The 21433-nt window shown below is 40.0% G+C and overlaps 1 protein-coding gene across 1 annotated transcript in view; it reads left to right on the top strand.

Moving 5' to 3' along the window:
- Nucleotides 1–21433, top strand: part of COL14A1 (collagen type XIV alpha 1 chain) — a 278477-nt gene that overhangs the window by 236597 nt on the left and 20447 nt on the right. The window contains exons 41-43 of the mRNA XM_082259358.1: nt 1100–1153; nt 15750–15803; nt 16156–16227. Coding sequence (XP_082115484.1) covers nt 1100–1153; nt 15750–15803; nt 16156–16227 — 180 coding nt within the window. The remainder of the gene's footprint in view (nt 1–1099; nt 1154–15749; nt 15804–16155; nt 16228–21433) is intronic.

The following is a 21433-nucleotide window of genomic DNA, read 5'->3' as shown; positions in this document are numbered from 1 at the left end:
TCAAAAGGGGGCTTCTACTAAATACTGAGCAAAGGGTCTGAATACTTAGGACCATGTGATATTTCAGTTTTTCTTTTTTAATAAATCTGCAACAATGTCAACAATTCTGTGTTTTTCTGTCAGTATGGGGTGCTATGTGTACATTCATGAGGAAGAAGAATGAACCTAAATGATTTTAGCAAATGGCTGCAATATAACAAAGAGTGAAAAATGTAAGGGGGTCTGAATACTTTCTGTACCCACTGTATAATATAAATGCATTATTACTCTTAGTTCTTTTGGTTCCAGTGAATGGTACTGTTAAATGCTACAATATAGAAAGACATTTTAGACAATAATGCTCTTCCACCCTTGGGGCAACAGTTTGGGGAAGGCCCTGTTCTGTTCCATCGTGTCCCTGTGTACCAAATCAACTTTATGAAGACATGGTTTGTTGGGTTTGGTGTGGAGGAACTCAAGTGGCCTACCCAGAGCCCTGGCCTCAACCCTACTCAACTTTGGCATGAACTGGTACGCTGATTGAGAACTAGGTCTTTTCATCCAACATCAGTACCTGACCTCCCAAATTGCCATAGGCACACTCCAAAATCTTGTGGAAAGCCTCCGCAGAAGCGTGCACGCTAATATAGTGCCAAAAGAAGAAGGTTGGGGCAACTCCACATTAATACCTATGGTTTTAGAATGAGGTGTCCAGAAAGCTCATGAAGATGTGATGGTCAGCTGTCCACAAACTGCTGTCCATATAACATAAGTAATAATAGTGCAGCTAACTCCTTCTCTTCCCCATGCACTTGGCAGAATCTGTCAAGGCATGCTGGGGACTTTTAATTTTGCTAAGGTTGAAAGCAGGGCTGTTTAACAAAGCTGCATATTGATAGAGTAATCATACTGAAGAGGATGTAACGTTCGCTCAAAATGTAAGTGATAGTGACTTGGTATGAAGTAATCTTGTGATTTTAACTGTGACAAGCTGGGGTGCTGTTAGGGCTTGCTGTTTGGATTTTCTAAGCATTCATTGATATCAGTTTATTGCCTAACAAGCTTAAAATTGTATGTATAAATGTCAAAACATTCACCTATTATGTTTTATTTTTTGTAGGGAGTTCCTGGCCCAACAGGGGCTCCTGGAATGGAAGGACCTGCGGGACAAAGGGTGAGCTATTGCATGAACAAACATGAATACTTTATTAATTACAGTGTAGTGAATTTATCACATGTAAAGTAATATAATAGATGTAAAATTGTAAAAAGGGAGACAATGTAGATACTGTTTTACTTTTTGTAAATTCATAATGATGTTGCAGAGCAAACTAGCAGTTTCGTCACCTTCTATTGAAGTCTGCTGTCCTGATTTTTCTGTTTCTGTATGCCAAGATAAAGTGTGTCTCTATTTTTTTTTTGCCTTGCAGAGAGTGAAAAAAAGGTTAGAACATATCAGTTTTTAGGCCTCAATCACACAAGCTTACCTATCCGTACACCAGCACAAAGGGCTATCTTTGCCCACACAGGATGCACAGGTGTTCCATGCATCCACATGCAGGCAGTCCCATTCATATCTAATAAGATTCAGCAGCTACACGGACACCTTTCCTAGTTTGACAGCTTTGCTGGTGCAGATGCTTGTCCCCGAGCACACATTCCCCCCCCCCCTCCCCCTCCACGGTTGTCAATTTGGGACCCTCGGCTATGTCTGTGGAGCCATTGCATCCCAACAGATATAGACACCAGTCCATCCAGATCAACCTGTGTGGGTGTGGATGTGTGCATGTGTTTATGTCAATAATAATTCCCATATCCCTGTATACTGCATTCTCTAAGATGCCCATCTAACAGTTTTTTAAAACTATCAACATTCCCTACTTTCACCACTGCTTGTGGAAGAGAGTTCCACATCCTTACCTCTGAGAGTAAAGAACTCTCTACACAGTTTAAGGTTAAACCGCTTCTCCTCCAATTTTAATGAGTGGCCACTTGTATTTTTTAAGCTCCCTGAAACAAAATAGTTTCCTCCCTATTCTAGAATCACCAGTGAGGTAATTGTATATACAATATTTATTTTCCTCCATATACCTACTTGACCATCACGGAATGATTATGAGGAATTGACCTTTCCCCTTGGAGCTATTGAGGTTCATGTGAAACATCCCTTTGCTTGGTGAGGCTTTCTCATTCATTTGAGTATCCATGGCGCTTTGGTAAGCTGCTCCCCATACTTGTGCACTGTGGTGTCCCCATTCTACACACTTCCCTAGGTGTCACAAGAAGGATCGTTTTTCATGTTATTTCAGCTTGGATTTTCTTTGGACTTTCATTATTTTCATTTGCTCTTTGGGACTTTATTCACTATATTTTCCTTTGGCATTTTTTTCATCCCTTGGATGATGATTTATTGCATTGTATTATTCACTCATGTTTATGATTAGCGCTACACTTTTTTATTACTATTGCATTATTGATCACTGTCTGTAGATCTTGTGTTAGCTGCTTTTCGTTTGAAAAAAAACCCCTATTTTTTTCCATCATACATTGATTATCACTTTATAGCGCAGATACACCCCTTTTTTATTTCAATTGTATATCTCTATCATATCTCCTCTCAAGCGTCTCTTCTCCAGGGTGAATATGTTTAAAGTTTGTAATAGTTTCTTGTTACTGAGGTAGTTCGGCCCACTTACTAGCTTTGTTGCTCTTCCCTGGACACTCTTCAGTTCCAACCCATCCTTCCTGAGGAGTGGTGACCAGAACTGGATGGCAAACTCAAGATACGACCGGACCAGAGTTTTGTAAATTGGTAGAATTATAGATTTATCCCTGGAGTAAATACCCTTTTTAATGCATGCTAATAGTCTGCTTGCATTGCTTGGCATTGCATGATATTGCTGGATTTGTGATCTACTAAGACCCCCGATCTTTTTTCCATCCTGGAGTTCCCCAGAGTTTCTCCCCCTAGCAAGTAACTTACGTTCATATTTTTAGCCACCAAATGCATTACATTTTTTAATTTGCCATGTAGTTGTCCACCCCTTTATTTTATTGAGATCTTCTTGCAAGGTTTCTATATCCTGCTGTGAAGATCAATTATTTCCCTGCTTAGCTTTGTATTTTCAGCAAACACTGAGAGAGTAGTGGATGCATGGAATAACCTTCCTGCAGAAGTGGTAGCTGCAAACACAGTGAAGGAGTTTAAGCATGCATGGGATAGGCATAAGGCTATCCTTCATATAAGATAGGGCCAGGGACTATTCATAGGATTCAGATATATTGGGCAGACTAGATGGGCCAAATGGTTCTTATCTGCCGACACATTCTATGTTTCTATGAACGGGACAGCTTGCAAAGTTCACTTTGTGTCCCTGTTCCAGAAAATGCCCAATTTAGTTTCCCTTTATTTCCTTGTTAACATTGTTACCTGGACAGGAAGTCAAGGTAAATCCCCAACAGGGACACAGATGGTAGTAGAAGCACCTTTTTTCTGTTTACAAACTTTTACTAAGGTGAGATACAAATTTCATCACAAGTAAAATAGATAACATCCGTAGCAAAATAAAGATTCAAAACGGATCTGTAAAAAGAAACATTGAAAATTATCGTATAAACGTATAGGACATAAAGGTATCCATCATATAGGCAAGAAAAGTAACAAAACAAAGAAAAAAAAAAGTGTACCAATGAGACAGGGCACTTTTAGGGTATGAATAAAAGTACAGTTTCAGCATCTCAAAGTACATTCATTTCAAGGAAAAAGCGTACAGTCACTAAACTCTTATAAATAGCTAAGGTTATTGGATCAATTTAGGCTATTGATCATAGGAAAGCTGAGATAGGCAATATAAAAACCAAGGATCCCATTTGCCATCAAACCGAGTTTTAGAGTCATAAGTTGTGTGTAATATCTGTTCCATAAGCATAATGGCATCCATTCTAGAGACTATCTGAGTGAAAGGCACTGTTGTAGATTTCCTATGAAATGCAATTGTCCAGTGCATGGATACACACAGGGTATGGAGCAATCTCTCTAGAGGGTGGGGAAGGTCTGGGATGGAGAAGATTTTCACTTTCTGTACTGGTAATGAGAAATCTCCCCAACAAGGTATACAATACAGTAAAAGCCTTTTAGGCATTTCAATGTTTAAATTCAAAAATTGCATTGTTACCCAAATTCTGCTCAAAGTAATAGATGTGACTAATGTGCACTTTATATATATATATATATATATATATATATATATATATATATATATATATATTAGGGATCGACCGATTATCGGGCAAAGCTGATATATCAAGGGCCGATCTGCACTTTCCCCGATATATCGGAATCGGCCCCGGAGGTTACCGATATTGCCAATATTTCAGGAAAGTGCTGTACCGGAGTGATGCCTTCAGCTAGAGGCATCACCCCGGGTACCGGCGTTTATAGCCGACGGTTGGCTGTCTTGTAATGTAGCAGCTGAGAAGCCGCTCGGCTGTCATTACAAGGAGCGGAAGGGGACGTTCCCCCCCCCCTCCCGCCACCTTCCGCGGCTCTCCCAGGTCTCCCGTCCCACCAGGAGACCCGGGCATCCTACCTGCACGGCCGCCGAAGAGAAGACCCGATCAATGCCGCTTTCGGCTCTGATCGGGTCTCCATGTAAAAACCCACTTCCGGGTACTTGGCGCCAAATTTTAAAAAATGACAGCATTCAAAACAGCCAAACTTGGCGTTTTGAATGCTTTTAAGTTCAAAGGAGGGGTTTGGGGGTCTTTTAGACCCCCAGATCCCTCCACAAGAGTACCTGTAAAAAAAATAAAATAAATAAAAAAACTATTTTTTTTTAAATGTCCGAAAATATCGGCAGATATCGGCCGATACCGATATGCGATGACCAAAATATCGGTATCGGCAATAAAAAACCGATATCGGTCGATCACTAATATATATATATATATATATATACAGTATTTACACAGTATATAGTATTTACATCTCTGTTGGTGCGAAAACACAGCACAATAGGCAATAGCTATATGTCACCCAATGCAGTACAGCATCAATTGTGTTTTCTCACCATCACCTGTGCACCTCAAAATGTTTCATTATATGGATAAGCCAATTACTTCATCAGTCTTATTTAGAATATATGTGATATCAGAGGGTTAATATTTGTTTATTTAAAAAAAAAACTGAAAAGCCTTAGGAATTGCTTAGTTATTTTGTTTAGGGAGTTTTCTAAACACTTCTAGTTCAGCATTTCAGATTACTAAACCCGTGCCAAGCTGACATCGGGGCCAAGCCAGAATATGTACTCATAATGTAAATGTTGCTTTCTACATTATAAATGCTGTGATAGGAAAAATGACTTAAAGCTGAACTCCCGGCAGATAAAAAAGAAACACGTTATTGCAGCTCTATTCATTAATAAATCATGGGGATATGAAGTCAAGTTCTGGTACTTAATCAGTTCGCATTAAAAAAAGTATATAAAATATATATACATACAGTGCTTTGAGAAAGTATTCGGCCCCCTTGAACTTTTCGCCCTTTTGCCACATTTCAGGCTTCAAACATAAAGATATAAAACTGTAATTTTTTTGTGAAGAATCAACAACAAGTGGGACACAGTCATGAAGTGGAACGAAATTTATTGAATATTTCAAACTTTTTTTAACAAATAAAAAACTGAAAAATTGGGCGTGCAAAATTATTCAGCCCCCTTAAGTTAATACTTTGTAGCGCCACCTTTTGCTGTGATTATAGCTGTAAGTCGCTTGGGGTATGTCTCTATCAGTTTTGCACATCGAGAGACTGAAATCTTTGCCCATTCCTCCTTGCAAAACAGCTCGAGCTCAGTGAGGTTGGATGGAGAACGTTTGTGAACAGCAGTTTTCAGTTCTTTCCACAGATTCTCGATTGGATTCAGGTCTGGACTTTGACTTGACCATTCTAACACCTGGATATGTTTATCTTGTTGGAAGACAAATCTCCGTCCCAGTCTCAGGTTTTTTGAAGGCTCCATCCATCTTCCATCAATTTTAACCATCTTCCCTGTCCCTGCTGAAGAAAAGCAGGCCCAAACCATGATGCTGCCACCACCATGTTTGACAGTGGGGATGGTGTGTTCAGGGTGATGAGCTGTGTTGCTTTTACGCCAAACATAACGTTTGCATTGTTGCCAAAAAGTTTGATTTTGGTTTCATCTGACCAGAGCACCTTCTTCCACATGTTTGGTGTGTCTCCCAGGTGGCTTGTGGCAAACTTTAAACGATACTTTTTATGGATATCTTTAAGAAATGGCTTTCTTATTGCCACTCTTCCATAAAGATCAGATTTGTGCAGTATACGACTGATTGTTGTCCTATGGACCGAGTCTCCCACCTCAGCTGTAGATCTCTGCAGTTCATCCAGAGTGATCATGGGCCTCTTGGCTGCATCTCTGATCAGTCTTCTCCTTGTATGAGCTGAAAGTTTAGAGGGACGGCCAGGTCTTCGTAGATTTGCAGTGGTCTGATACTCCTTCCATTTCAATATTATCGCTTGTGCAGTGCTCCTTGGGATGTTTAAAGCTTGGGAAATCTTTTTGTATCCAAATCCGGCTTTAAACTTCTTTACAACAGTATCTCGGACCTGCCTGGTGTGTTCCTTGTTCTTCATGATGCTCTCTGCGCTTTAAACGGACCTCTGAGACTATCACAGTGCAGGTGCATTTATACGGAGACTTGATTACACACAGGTGGATTCTATTTATCATCATTAGTCATTTAGGTCAACATTGGATCATTCAGAGATCCTCACTGAACTTCTGGAAAGAGTTTGCTGCACTGAAAGTAAAGGGGCTGAATAATTTTGCACGCCCAATTTTTCAGTTTTTTATTTGTTAACAAAGTTTGAAATATCCAATAAATTTCGTTCCACTTCATGATTGTGTCCCACTTGTTGTTGATTCTTCACAAAAAATTACAGTTTTATATCTTTATGTTTGAAGCCTGAAATGTGGCAAAAGGTCGCAAAGTTCAAGGGGGCCGAATACTTTTGCAAGGCACTGTATATATATGTACATCTCAAAAAAAATTGAATATCATCAAAAAGGTCATTTATTTTAGTAATTTAGTTCAAAAAGTAAAACTCAGTTATTATGTAGATTCATTACACACAGAGTGATATATTTCTGGCATTTCTTTCTTTTCATTTTGATGATTATGGCTTACAGCTAGAGACAACCCAAAATTCTGTATCTCACAAAATTAGAATATTACATAAGACCAATATAAATAAAGAATTTTTAAAACAGAAAAGTTGTCGTACTGAAAAGTATGTCCATGTACAGTTTAGTATGCACTCAAAACTTGGTCAAGACTCCTTTTGCATGAATTACTGCATCAATACGGCGTGGCACGGAGGCGATCAGCCTGTGGCACTGCTGAGGTGTTATGGAAGCCCCGGTTTCTTTTATAGCGACCTTCAGCTTGTCTGCATTGTTGGGTCTGGTGTCTCTCATCTTCCTCCTGGCAAGACCCCACAGATTCTCTATGGGGTTTAGGTCAAGCAAGCTTGCTGGCCAATCAAGCACAGTGATACCTTGTTCATGAAACCAGGTATTGGTACATTTGGCAGTGTGGACGGTGCCAAGTCCTGCTGGAAAATGAAATTAGCATCTCCATAAAGCTGGTCAGCAGAGGGAAGCATGAAGTACTCTAGAATTTCCTGGCAGAGGGCTGCACTGACTTTGGACTTGATAAAACACAGTGGACCAACACCAGCAGATGACATGGCTCCCCAAATCATCACTGACTGTGGAAACTTCACACTGGACCTCATGGGTCCATGACTTGGATTCTGTACCTCTCCACTCTTCCTCCAGACTCTGGGACCTTGATTTCCAAATGAAATTCAAAATTTTCTTTCATCCAAAAAGAGGACTTTGGAACACTGAGCAACAATCCAGTCCTTTTTCTCCTTGCCCAGGTAAGACGCTTCTGACTCTGTTTTTGGTTCAGGAGTAGCTTGATACAAGGAATGCGACAGTTCTAGCCCAAGTCCTAGAAAAGTCTTTGTGTGGTCATAGAAATCAAAAGCCGGCACACGATCGCTCCTTCTTATGAAATTTTATTATGCACTGAAGCAGTTACAACATCTTGGAAATTCTAACGCATTTTGGCCTAAGCCTTCCTATCATGCTATTTCCAAGATGTTGTAACTGCTTCAGTGCAAAATAAAATTTCATAAGAAGTAGCAATCGTGTGCCAGCTTTTGATTTCTATAGATTCATGTTGGTCGGGATAGCCAGAGTACCGACACACAGCCCATCATCCTTTTATTGTGGTAGAGCTTGGGTCAGTTCTTATACGTCTTTGGGTGGTGGCTCTTGAAGCACTGAAACCAGCCATAGTCCACTCCTTGTGAATCTCCCCCACATTCTTGAATGGTCTTTGCTTCACAATTCTCTCAAGGATGCGGTTATTCCTATTGCTTGTGCACATTATCTACCACACTTTTTCCTTCCACTCAACTTTCCATTAATATGCTTGGATACGGCACTCTGTGAACAGCCAGCTTCGTTAGCAATTACCTTTTGTGACTTACCCTCCTTGTGGAGGGTATTAATGACTGTCTTCTGGACAACTATTAGGTCAGCAGTCATTCCCATTATTGTGTAACCTACTGAACCAGACTGAGAGACTATTTAAAGGCACAGGAATCCTTTATAGGTGTTTTGAGTTATTTAGCTGATTAAAGTGTGACAGCACGAGTCTACAATATTGAACTTTATCACAATGTTCTAATTTTCTGAGATACTGAATTTTGGGTTTTCACTAGCTGTAAGTCATAATCATCAAAATTAACCACTTCTGGACCAGAAGGATTTGCCCCCTTAATGAGCAGGCCATTGCGTTTTAGCACTGCATTACTTTAACGGACAATTGCACGGTCGTGCGACGCAGTATCCAAATAAAATTTATGTCCTTTTTTTTCCACAAATAGAGTTTCTTTTGGTAGTATTTGATCACCTGTTTTTTTTTTTTTTTTGCGCTATAAACAAAAAACAAGCGACAATTCTGAAAAAAAAAAAAAAAAACTATATTTTTCACATTCTGCTATATAACATTCCTAAAAATAAAATGTAAAAATCAAAAATTTTCATCCTTTTAGGCCAAATTTTTATTCTGCTACATATTTTTGGTAAAAAGAAAAACGCAAAAAGCGTATTTTGATTGGTTTGCGCAAAAGTTATTGCGTCTACAAACTAGGGGAAATATTAATGTAATTTTTTTTTTTTTTTTTGCTAGTAATGGTGGCGATTTGCGATTTTTAGCAGGACTGTGACATTGCGGTGGACAGATTGGACCCCTAGCTGACATTTTTTACACTTTTGGGGGGACAAGTGACATTACTACAGTAATCAGTGCTAAAAATATGCACTGTCACTGTAATAATGACACTGGCAGGAGACATTCCGGACTTGACTGAGGATGACTGGGAGGACTGTGTTAGTACATATATCCCTTCTATGATATCGGCCAGGGATAGGTTCATACAACTGAAATTCTTGCACAGAGTATACTATATGCCCCAAAGACTTGCTAGCATATACCCCCCCGAGTGATCCTAGCTGCACCCGTTGTGGTCGTGACATCGGCACCTTTCTTCATGTGGTCTGGTCCTGTCCTACGCTCGCCTCCTTTTGGCGGGCGGTGACCGACGCGCTGGGCGAAGTCCTCGACACCACTGTTCCTCTGGAACTGGCAGTGACTCTACTCAATAACCTGGAGGAAGTGGTGGGCGATAAATATGCTAAATTGTGTATTACATATGCCTTGTTTTATGCCAGGAGGGAAATACATTTGAAATGGAAGTTGCCTGACTCCCCGACTCCCTGGATAGCTGCCATCGCTAGGACCCTTCCACTCTATCTGCTTACCTATGAGAGCAGGAACTGTCCTAGGAAATTTGATAAAATCTGGTCTGCATGGATTGATGCTGTGGGTGTGCCAGTGCCCCCAGTTCTTGCTGCTGTGGGTTAGGATTGGCATCAGGGTTGAGATTGCTATCTCCAATGGTATTACTTTTCCCTTCTTCTTTCCCTTCCCCCCTCTCCCTTCCTTCCCCCCTTAATGCTGCCTCCTTCCCCCCCCCCCCCCCCACTTACCCTGTCTCCAAGAGAACATCTTGTCTCAATTTGTACAACATGTGTCTGGGTTGATTGCACATACAGACTAGTCATGTTTAATTGTGACGTATTCCTTTTTAGTTCTCTTGTTTCTTTTATGTATTTTCTCTGCAACTGGAACCCTCTGCGTAGGGTGTTTGTGCCTTAATATTTGTTGCTTTGTTGTGGTTAATAAAGTTTACTGTTAAAAATAATGACACTGGCAGGGAAGGGAATCACACACAGTGGTGATCAAAGGGTTAAGTATGAGCCTAGGGGAGTGTTTTCTAACTGTATGGGGGATGGAATTGTGAAATGACCACAGAGAACTGTGATCCTATATAGAAGGATCACAGGCGCTCTGTGATCATTTCAGAGAGAACAACCGTCAGTTTTGTTTACAACAGCTGACCATCCTTCTCTCTCAGCGGGGAGCAATCGCGGGTGCCTGGCGGCCCACGCTCGCCCCCAGCACTGCTCCCACTAACCAACATACCCATATGTCGATTCGCGCAGCCGAGCCAGCTTGCCGCAGTATATATGCAGCGGGTGGTCAGCAAGCGGTTAAAAGAAAGAATTGCTTGAAATGTATCTCTCTTTGTGTAATTAATCTATATAATATATGAGTTACACTTTTTGAATTTAATTACTGAAATAAATTAACTTTTTGATGATATTCTAATTTTTTGAGAGGCACCTGTATATAATGATGTATTTGGTATCAGCCTTTTGTACAGCAGAGCTCAGAGAGGGGGAATCATTTGTCCTGTATTGCTCATGTTCTAGAGCAGTGATGGCGAACCTTGGCACCCCAGATGTTTTAGGACTACATTTCCCATGATGCTAAACTACACTGCAGATTGCAGGAGCATCATGGGAAATGTAGTTCTAAAACATCTGGAGTGCCAAGGTTCGCCATCACTGTTCTAGAGCATAGGTGTCCAACCTTTTGGCTTCTCTGGGCCACACTGAGTGTAGAGAAATTTTCTCGGGCCGCATATAAAATATATACTATAGTTAAGGTATATAAGTAATAAAATGCTGCCGCACCCCCTGTACTAATTTAACACAGTTAGAGGATGATCAAATGAAATGGAATCAGTATACAGAGGTTTACTTCTTCTGAGAGATATTAAAGGAACACTCTAACCACCATGATCACTTCAGTGATTTGAAGTGGTCATGGTGGTAGGAGTCAGAAACACTGCACATGCTCACTCCCCCCCCCCCCCCTCCCCTTCGAGGCAGCCTCTGCCTACCCTTAGTTGTAAGCTGCTGTGGCCATGACCCCGACCCGACTTCCTTCCTCCCTAGCAAAAAAAAAAATTGTCAGGGGGCAATGGGCCGCATAGCCTGGGGTTCCGGGCCGCATGTGGCCCCCGGGCCGCAGGTTGGACATGCCTGTTCTAGAGCAAAGGTCTTCAAACTATGACCCTCCAGTTGTTCGGGAACTACAATTCCCATCATGCCTAGTCATGTCTGTGAATGTCAGAGTTTTACAACGCCTCATGGGATGTGTAATTCCGCAACAGCTGGAGGGCCGTAGTTTGAGGATCCCTGTTATAGAGAGTGAGCAAAGCAATGGACAGATGAGCTTACAAGTGTGTTGCTTCTCCTTTCACTCCTCCTGAATTTACTTTTAAGTCCAACTGCTACAGACATTACAAAGTCAAATGAAGGTGTCACGCTCTGGCGATGGAATCCGAATAATGCATACTAAACAAATAATTGGGAGAATTAGAAGTGAGGCAAAGAGAGCAGCACCTATTACTACAAAATATCTTTATTGGAATTATACAAGAATCAAATGGTTGATTAATACCACTTGCTTGCAGTATCAGTTTTCAGCTGAGTTTATATATAAAGAGAACTGGTCACAATCGAGTGTAGGCACACATATCAACTTTGTTTAATTATTATAATTGTTGGCGTTCATGAATAATTAGTATGTCCCCTTATTTACCTTATTTACCTGATTCTTGGTTTTGGGGGGGGCTCCATCTAAAGTCTAACAATTGCTGCCTGACCAGATGCTTTACCTTTCGTACTGCAAACTCACAGGCTGGCAGACAGTATGTACGGTAAGGCAGTTAACAGACAGCAGCTGTCAAACTTCCACTGACCTTTTACCCCTTGAAACAGGCAGAAGCATCAGACTCCTTCATAAGTAAGTTTGCAGTGATGTAATCCAGAGGCGTAACTAGAACCTTCAGTACCCTAGTGCAAGAAACCATGAAGGGCCCCCCCGGGCGCCTGGCCGGGGCCATTCCCTTCAAGCCTGGGGCTCGTCCCACTGATTCTGGGGCCCTTTACTCTCGTTGCGGGGCCCTTTATTACGCTCCCGCAGTGGGACCCTCTCACAAGTTCTGCAGTGGGCCCCCTTCCTGCCATGCGGCTTTCCCATGGTGGTGGAATGCCAGGGCCCCAGTCACAAGTGTGACCTTTGCGATCCTGGAAGTTCACCCACTGGTGTCAGTAGTTTTTATTTTTGGTATTTTAATTGTATTATTTTTTTACAATGTCACTGACTATGACTCTGTCCATTCAGAATAGGAAGGAGCTAGTAAATTACATATTTACCGACCCCTTCCTGGTTCTCTATTGTGACACATCCCCTGCAACAGCTGGCAGGAGAGGGAACGGAGCACAGAGTGGGGGGGGGGGAGCAGCACAGTAGGGGGGGACCAGTGGAGCACACAGGGGCCCAGAGACGGCAGAACACAAGTGAACTGGATAGGCGGAGTGGCGGGGGCAGCATACAGATGAACCAATTTCTTCCATTTTCCTCCTGCAGCTACAGGAGGAAAAAGGAGGACAGTGATTTCTCTACATGCTGCCCCCGCCCCCTCCCTCCTATCCAGGTGTACAGGGTAGCCGCACAGGCCCTCTGGAGCATGGGGCCCGGTTGCAGTTGTAGTTACACCCCTCATGTAATCGAAGACAGAATAGTCAGATAGTTGCAATAGTCCAGATTTGACTGGTTCTCTTTAAATAGGATTACATTAGCCAGTTTAGTAACATACCCATTATCTGCATCCAGTTGAGATTCACATATGTCTGTGATTAAAAAGAATGCTTTTGAATTATAAGAATATGAATTTTGATCACGTTTAATGAATTGCATATTATGTCCTCAGTCCACCTCAATGCAAACCTGCTTTTTTGTAAACAAAATCAGCAACCACATCCCAGTGATTCCTTACTGGAAGACAGTCCCAATATCCAAAAAACAAATCCAATGCAAAAAATCAAATGGAAAAATCACATACAAAAAAAGTCAGTACATATGGTCACCCTGGAATTTGGGATTTCACCACTAGGAGGCCACACAGGTGAGATCTGTGACAAAACATGCAGTTTCCTCAGGAGTTTACATTTCCAAGGTACTTTTACAAAGGGATTCCTTTTAAAGCAAGTCTAATAGTGATCTCTTTTGTTTTCAAAATTCATTGGCAGTATCTAATGATTGAAATTCGGTAGATTTGGAGATTTTTTTATTTTATAATCTTCAATTATACCTGAAGCTGCATAGAGACAAGATTTCACAGCACTGCTCACTGCCTGGACACTGCAGATAATTTGATGATGTGGCTGCGGCCATAGTGAATTTAGTATTACATTCCCACATTCCGCACTTTGACAGAAATATATTACATTATGTCACATCACACATACTGTATGTTACATCATATGTTACTTCATTCCCAGCAGCCAATACTGGGAATAATAATTTGCAATGATTAGCTCTCGTGCATAGCTATTTTAAAACTATATGTATGTTACCTTTGTATTATTTTTGGGTATTTTTTTCACCAAAAAGTTTTATCAAAAATATATTTTAGTAGGTTTTTATATTGCCCTTATAGTGTTTAGCCGCTATATTTTTAAATGGTTATATTTTATAGCCATTATACTTTGTATAACGATTACATTTCTAGTTCTAAAAATAATGTTTTTATCAAATATTACCCTAGGTTAGCAATGGTTCACAGATTTCACTGATGATAGTGACCTCTAAGCTATAAAATGTTTATATATACCTAGGTATATAGTTTATTGATGCTGATAATGATACATTGGTATCTTTTATTATTTTTCCCTGAAGAAAAAGGGACCCCACCAAAATGCATTGACTTTTTTTTTTAATCTAATTAAAGAACTACTGTAACATACCTGATCGTCTTCTTGATACAAGGGCTGTACCGAAAGTAATGAAAAAATGGGCAAAGATTTTTAATAAAGTGATTGTAAAATCTTGTTTTTCCAGTGTGGCCCGGATCCTCCTCTTCTCGGGTCCCTCTTCTGTGCTCTAGGCCCCTTCCTCCTGTTTAGTGCCCCCACAGCAAGCAGCTTGCTATGGGGGCATCTGAGCCGAGTCACAGCTTCCTGTGTCCATTCAGACATAGAGCCGTGACCCGGCCCCACCCCCTCCTTCTCCTGATTGGCTGACCTACTTTGATTGACAGCAGCAGCGGGAGCTGTCTCAGCCAGTCAGGAGGGGAGTCCCGGACAGCTGAGAAACTCCTGCAACATTGCTGGATAGAGATGGACTTAGGTAAGTATTGGGGGGCTGAGGGGGGGCTGCTGCACACAGAAGGTTTTATTATCTTAATGCTAGAATGCATCCCTTTAACTTAGATCATTCAAATTTCATATGTTGGTAGAGTAATTTTTCCTCCATAGTAACTCTTATTATTCTTCTTTTTCATTGCATGTAAATATTGGATTCCAAGCAGAAGTAATGTATGTCAATGAGGTCTTGACAGAGGAGGGGTGCAGGCTGTCTGGCATCCACAGAAAACGACAGAATGTTTACTGAGATTACACCATTGACAAGAATAATGGTGTTAGTGGTGTACTCCCTGTAAACATTCTGTAGCCTTCTGTGTATGTCAGACAACCTGTATCTCCCTTCATCAAGAACTCAATGGCAGCAATTTGCTTCTGCGTGGAATCTAATATTTACCTGCCAACATACCCTATGAAATTTGAATGACCTATGTAAGTTATTAAAAAAGATATGCAATACTTTCGGCACAGCCCTTGTACATTGTGTTGGTGCTCCATTGCCTATTGAACTTCGTTTTCATTCAGAGTGTTTCAGTAGTTGGCAGTTACCTATGGTCCAAGGAACAGTCTAATAACGTCTCTACAGGGAGAACTGGCATCAAAGTTGCTTCAGATTCAGCACCATTTCCAACCCAATTTTCTGAATATTGGGAATAGTAGCATTGATATGTATAGGGAATGTAAAAGCTGTTGTCTCTAGCAATCTCATGTAACATGTCCCCAGTCTCGAAATATCTCCTGCAGAATGCCCCCAGTCTACATCTCTTGAATTTCCCCAGACTTTGACCATTTGTTTAGGCGTTTCATATAAAAATGATAGATATGTGCACCCCCTGAGGATATAAGGGGCTGCAATTTAGGCCCTTTATATTGAGTAAATTGGCCACCACTGGTTTAAAAAAATATGTTCGGTAACTGTTTAAATGAGCTCCTAGCAGTCGTCCAATTTCATTTGCAATCATAGAAATCCTAATTCCCTATAAACTTTTATTACTTAGCCTATGTGGCGATGAAAGAATTGGTATTGTTTATCCTCCAACCTACTTTTTTTTTCAGGGAGTGCCAGGAAAAGATGGCTCATCCGGACCCGCTGGACCCCCCGGACCAATGGTAACATTTCCTCTTTTCCAATACTCAGGAATTTCATTATACAAAGTGAATTATGTTATGTTTGCAATTCGATACTCTGGATTGGGCCATATTTGACCTTCAGTTAAAATAAAAATATATTTTCTGAAACTGGCATGGTGTACTCTACTACACTCTTCTACATTTAACCCCATAGAGGTTCCACTTTGTTTCCTTATTTTCAGCTTTCTACATTTTCAATTAACATCTAACATTCTTTATACTTAGTTTATCTAGTATTTACTTAAAATGTGTATACATCTAAGTAATGTATTTGGAAGCAAAGAAGTTGAAATCCCCTTTTGTATATAACTTGCACTGTCTCCTATCACAGGGTGGCCCAGGTAATCCAGGATCTCCAGGCTCTCCAGGAGGCCCAGGACGTCAGGGTGAGAGCGGACCACCGGTAAGTAGAGTAATCAGTGAACTGATTCATGTGCTGATATATGTAGTATTGATAAGGTACAGAACTATTTATTCAGTAGGTAGGAGACACAGCCCTTGACTTTTTTGCAGTTCAACTTATTGGTTATGTAAGATTGCATGTGCACTTCTAAGTAACGCATATCAGTGTAAAAATCCCAATACTATAAAATATATGGCTGAAATATGTTGACTTATGCAGATGAAAGGGAACATATATCTCCTAATGAAGCTTCCTGGAATTTTTATCTTAGAAAATATTAGTGATGGCATGGCAAGGTGTAGCATTAAAGTATATGTAACTAACAAAAAAAAGTATATCCTAAGCCGGAGTCTAAGCAAACCATTTTAGTGAATCTGTAAAAGGGTGTATACTATGTGTTAGAACATATAGCTCCCACTATACCGACACACTAGCAGCGCTAAAAAAGTCCACAGCATATATGAACTGCAAATCAATAAATATATATAAACAGAGTTGTATAAAGTACTCGAAACCCATACTTGAGTAAAAGTACAAGTGCTCGATCAAAAAGTGACTTGAGTAGAAGTGGAAGTTCTCAATCAAAAAGTGACTTGAGTAGAAGTACTAAAGTATTCAACATTTTTTGTACTTAAGTATTGCAAGTCGTTTTTTTTTTAAATTTTGCTACTCAAGTACTGAAAGTAAAAGTACCAGTAGTTTTGAAAAAAAAATTGCTACTCAAGTACTGAAAGTAAAAGTACAAGTACTGTGTTATGTAGTTATTAAAGAAAGAAGTCAAAAGTTTGAACATCATATTGTTTTTTATTATTTCAAATGCAGCTTTTATTTATACATACAGTAGCTTTTATTTTCGTATGCGCTGATAATACACATGTTTTGAGCTTCATGAAACCTGCCATCTACTGTTCTGGCAGTGGTAATTTTTATAATAGTAATGAGTAAACTATGCAGCACAAAAAAAAATATTGGAGTAGAAGTATTGAAATCATTGAAAAAATGTAGTGAAGTAAAAGTGGAAGTAGGAGAAAAAAATTCTACTCAAGGAAAGTACAGATACCGCCTTTCGGTACTTAAGTACAGTAGTGAAGTAGTTCTACTTAGTTACTATACATCTCTGTATATAAATATATGTATGTGCAGGAGAAACCATAAAGTTCATGAATAAAGTCCCAGTGTTATCCAAAGGATGCAGATCCCAAGACTGTGAATCCTCAAAAACTCGTCACCAACCGAGTGTACAGGAGACCTCCACCTCACCACCGTGTGCACCCTTAAGATTGGGAACTCACCAGATACAAACTGTAAATGCGCCAAATCAAATGGTACATTAGACCTCCCGACCTCCTCCAAAAGCAGGATAGTTCACCAGGGTCAGGACAAGTTAGGTATCTGCCAACCGATGATCTCCTCAGCATAGCACCCGTAATGCTTGTAAAGTAACGAGGTCACATAGCGTAATCCTGTATAACGAACTTTATTTCCCCACACATAAAGATCCCTCACACATTGCACTTACAAACGTATATACATATCAGCGTAGAACGCACAGCGCGGAGACAGAGCTGCCATCCTCTTGCTTAGCGTGGGATCGGCGGATCGATCCCCGCTGAGAAAAATGGAGTCTGCCTGACGGACTCTCTGTGTGAAAGGGGCCTTATACTTGCTTGTTGGGATCCAAGCCCTACTCCGTAGAAGCCACGGTTTCCATACACTGCAGTGATGATGGATAAAAATCCTGAAACAGCTGTATGCAGTCTGAAATAAATGACACTATATTTTTTAAATATATTTGCACTATACAGCAGCAGTTCTGGCTATGAGTTTGCCCGTTGGGGCGTTAAGGAATAATTTGTTAGAATTCATCCACTCTCCTAAAATGAGGAATAATCTTCTTATTTTTGGGATATGGAATGAGATATGTGAATACAATATTTTCCTTGGAAGGCTCTATTGTGCTACACTATAAAAAATATCACATACACAGACATTCAGTTGACATATCACTTTTCAAGGGTAGAAAAAGCCAAACAAAAAATTTCAAATTGTGCTTCTTACATTTCACACTTTTTAGGGAGCTTTTTCTATTAATATAATACTGATTTATAGAAATGGGATTATAGCAAAATGACTTTTTCCCTTTAGGACCCTCTCACATCCTTTATTTCAATTTCTACTCTGTATTAGAAAAATTACATTTGGAATGTAACTGCTATTATGAAAAACACAACTTCTTTCACTCAATTGTATTTATTTTTTAAAGTAGCCCCACTGTACAAAGGAGATAGGTATGGGCCAGCTCAACACACCAATTAGAAATTTAAATTTTTCCATTTTTACAAATTAAAGGTTTTGATTTGGCTGTGTAGTCTTTGTGAAGGAAAGCTGATATAGGACTGGTGAGTCAGGAAGCAATGATGCAATTCGGCCCATTTATAGAGAGTGATTCCGTAGTTTGGGACCATCAATTCAGTGACTTACAAGGCAGCCCTGGACCTTGCACCTTCAAAATCAAAAGAAGATTGGCAGCTCAGCAAGGGCCACTAACCAATGCCAATGCTTTTTAAAATGTAACCTTATGTTTGATGAGAAAAAACAAAAAAAAAAAAAAAAAACAATTTCCGCTGAGTGTTCTACATTTATTGCAAAGGTTTTAATAAACTTTGTGGCAGATTCCTAGCTTTTCTGTTATTCAGTCTGATTCTTGATTAGGAGGGTCTTTGTTCGTTTTACCCATAAACAAAAAAGAAGTCCAAACCGCAGCAGCAGTCCCCACTATATAGGTAAGACCAAAAGGAGAACTGCCCATTGGACTTTTCTGAGTGGTGCTTAAGACGCGTTCAAAACATAGTATTTTAAGCGTACAAAACGTATTACAATATATTAAAAAACTATAGTATCATTCAATCAGATGATAACACTAATACCTACACCTCAGACATGCATATAAATCATATTACCCATCAATACTGAGACATGTAATTATTCAATTCATGAAGGCTTACCAGCTTTCTACGCGTTTCATGGGGCAACGTCCACTTCTTCAGGAGACAACCTGTATATATGTGGAGAAACCATGTCATAAAAAAACAACAAATTTATTAATTTAGTAATTTAAACTGGTGCATTTAAATTGAAGACAAACAGAAAAAAATATATATACTGTATATCTATATCTATATATATATATCTATATATATATATAGATATATATATATAACGGTTCCAAAATGGTAACTTCCACCTTTGCAATGTCGGTGTGAGTTTACTCCATATATATTTTGGAACCATTATACATATGTTTTTATGTATTTTTTTTATTTAAATGCACCAATTTAAATGATTAAATTCATTGTTTTTTATGACATGGTTTTAGACACTTCTTAAGCACCACTCATGAACGTCCCATGAGCATTTCTCCTTTTGGTCTTGGTTCGTTTTACCTACCTGGCGCACTTTAAGTGTTCTCATGGGGGAAGTTGCAGGGTCTGCATATTTTAGAATTAGTTAACCCTTAGGGAATATTTTACTAAAAATGTAATTCCTATTTCAAGGGATGTCTACAATTTTGTAGGTTTTTCAGTGCAGACATCTGAGAAAATCAGTGAACTAATCTCACAAGCCAGAAATTAAATTTCAAAGAGAATTCTGTACGTTAACAGTTATACAGAATGGCCCCAGGATGCCATATTGCATTACATTATTTTAAACAATTTTGGAAAATTACAGCAGCTACTGACTGAAATGTAAAGGTCATTTTTTTTATAACAATAAAGAAGAATTCCAGATATGGATATTTTATACATATTAACATTGGTCCAGCTTGTAACCATTTATATACCCTACCCTGTAAATGCTCCTGCAAAATCACTGAAGTAGACACTGATACTGCTTCTGGGTCCGGTGCCAATTGGCTGCCCTGCTGTATGCTGAACACAGGAGGTTATTCACTAAGCACCAGCACTATTCTGAGAATGCATTGCATTTTTTGAGGGAATGCAAAGCATTCTCTGATTGGATGAGGTGGAGAGTATGATGTTACCACCCTGCCACTCCACCTCATCCAATCTGAGAATTCTTTGCATTTGTTCAGAAAACAAAAATCATTCTCTGAATGGTTCCCATGCAAGTGGAGCTCACTGGAGTAGTGGTGTCTACTTCAGTGATTCACAGCTTCCAGGGGCATAGGCCAGGTATTATCTAAGCTGGACCAATATAACTACTGTATGTATAAAATATCTACTGTATACCTGTAATTCCTCTTTAACTAGTTAAACACTTTGGACATACTACATATGTCCTAAAAGTGAGGGGTTAAAGTGGTGGTAAAGGTAAAAAAAAAACCTTCAGTGTGCAACAACCCCCCCCCCCCACACCACCCCCTTAATACTTACCTGAACCCAAATGCAATCCAGTGATGTGCACGAGAGCAGTGGCTTTCCCAGGTCTCTCCCTCTTCATTGGCTGAGACACAGCAGCGGGCGACATTGGCTCCCACTGCTGTCAATCACAGCAAGTTAAGGGGAAGCGGGGGGAGCAGAACTCCACCCCGTTCTGTGTGTACTCAGAGCAAGCAGCTTGCTATGCGAGACCTTGGTAAGAAGGAGAGGCCAGAAGTGCCAACGGGGACCCAACAAGTGGAGGATACCGGCTGCTCCGTGCAAAACTCTGTGCAAAACACAGAGCAGGTAAGTATGATGTGTTTATTATTTAAAGACAAAGAAATCAAACCTTTAGGACCCGTTCACATCTATGTGTTTTTGGGCAATTTTTTGCTGTAAGCCTCAGCTCTGAAAACTCCCAACTCCCATTAGTTTCAATGACCCCTGTTCACATCTGAGCATCCTGTCACCTTAAGCAAAAGGCCTGTCACTCAAAAAAGTACATGAGCTACTTTTTTGGCAGATTACAGGCATTTTACTGCTTTTCATTCGTCACTTGTCAACTCAAAACGCCTGCACAAAACCGTTGCAAAAACGCCCTAAAAACCACCTAAAAATCGCCTGTGAAAATAGCAATGTCTAGATGTGAATGAAGCCTAGGAACCACTTTAAGCACAAGCTGATGGACACAATAGCAGCCATCAGCTTGTGCTTGTTTTTCAGCTAGCGCCTAGCTTTAATGTGAAAGTGATCCTGCGGCTTTATATAAAGTGATTTTAAACCCGTGCTTAACTAAAAAAGGTGTAGTGATAAATAAATAAGTG

The sequence above is a fragment of the Pelophylax lessonae genome (assembly GCF_965119305.1).
Source record: "Pelophylax lessonae genome assembly, chromosome: 5".
In the NCBI taxonomy this organism is placed as follows: Eukaryota; Metazoa; Chordata; class Amphibia; order Anura; family Ranidae; genus Pelophylax; species Pelophylax lessonae.
Note: the sequence above shows the minus strand (reverse complement) of the source record. Positions and strands in the feature narration are given on the sequence as shown.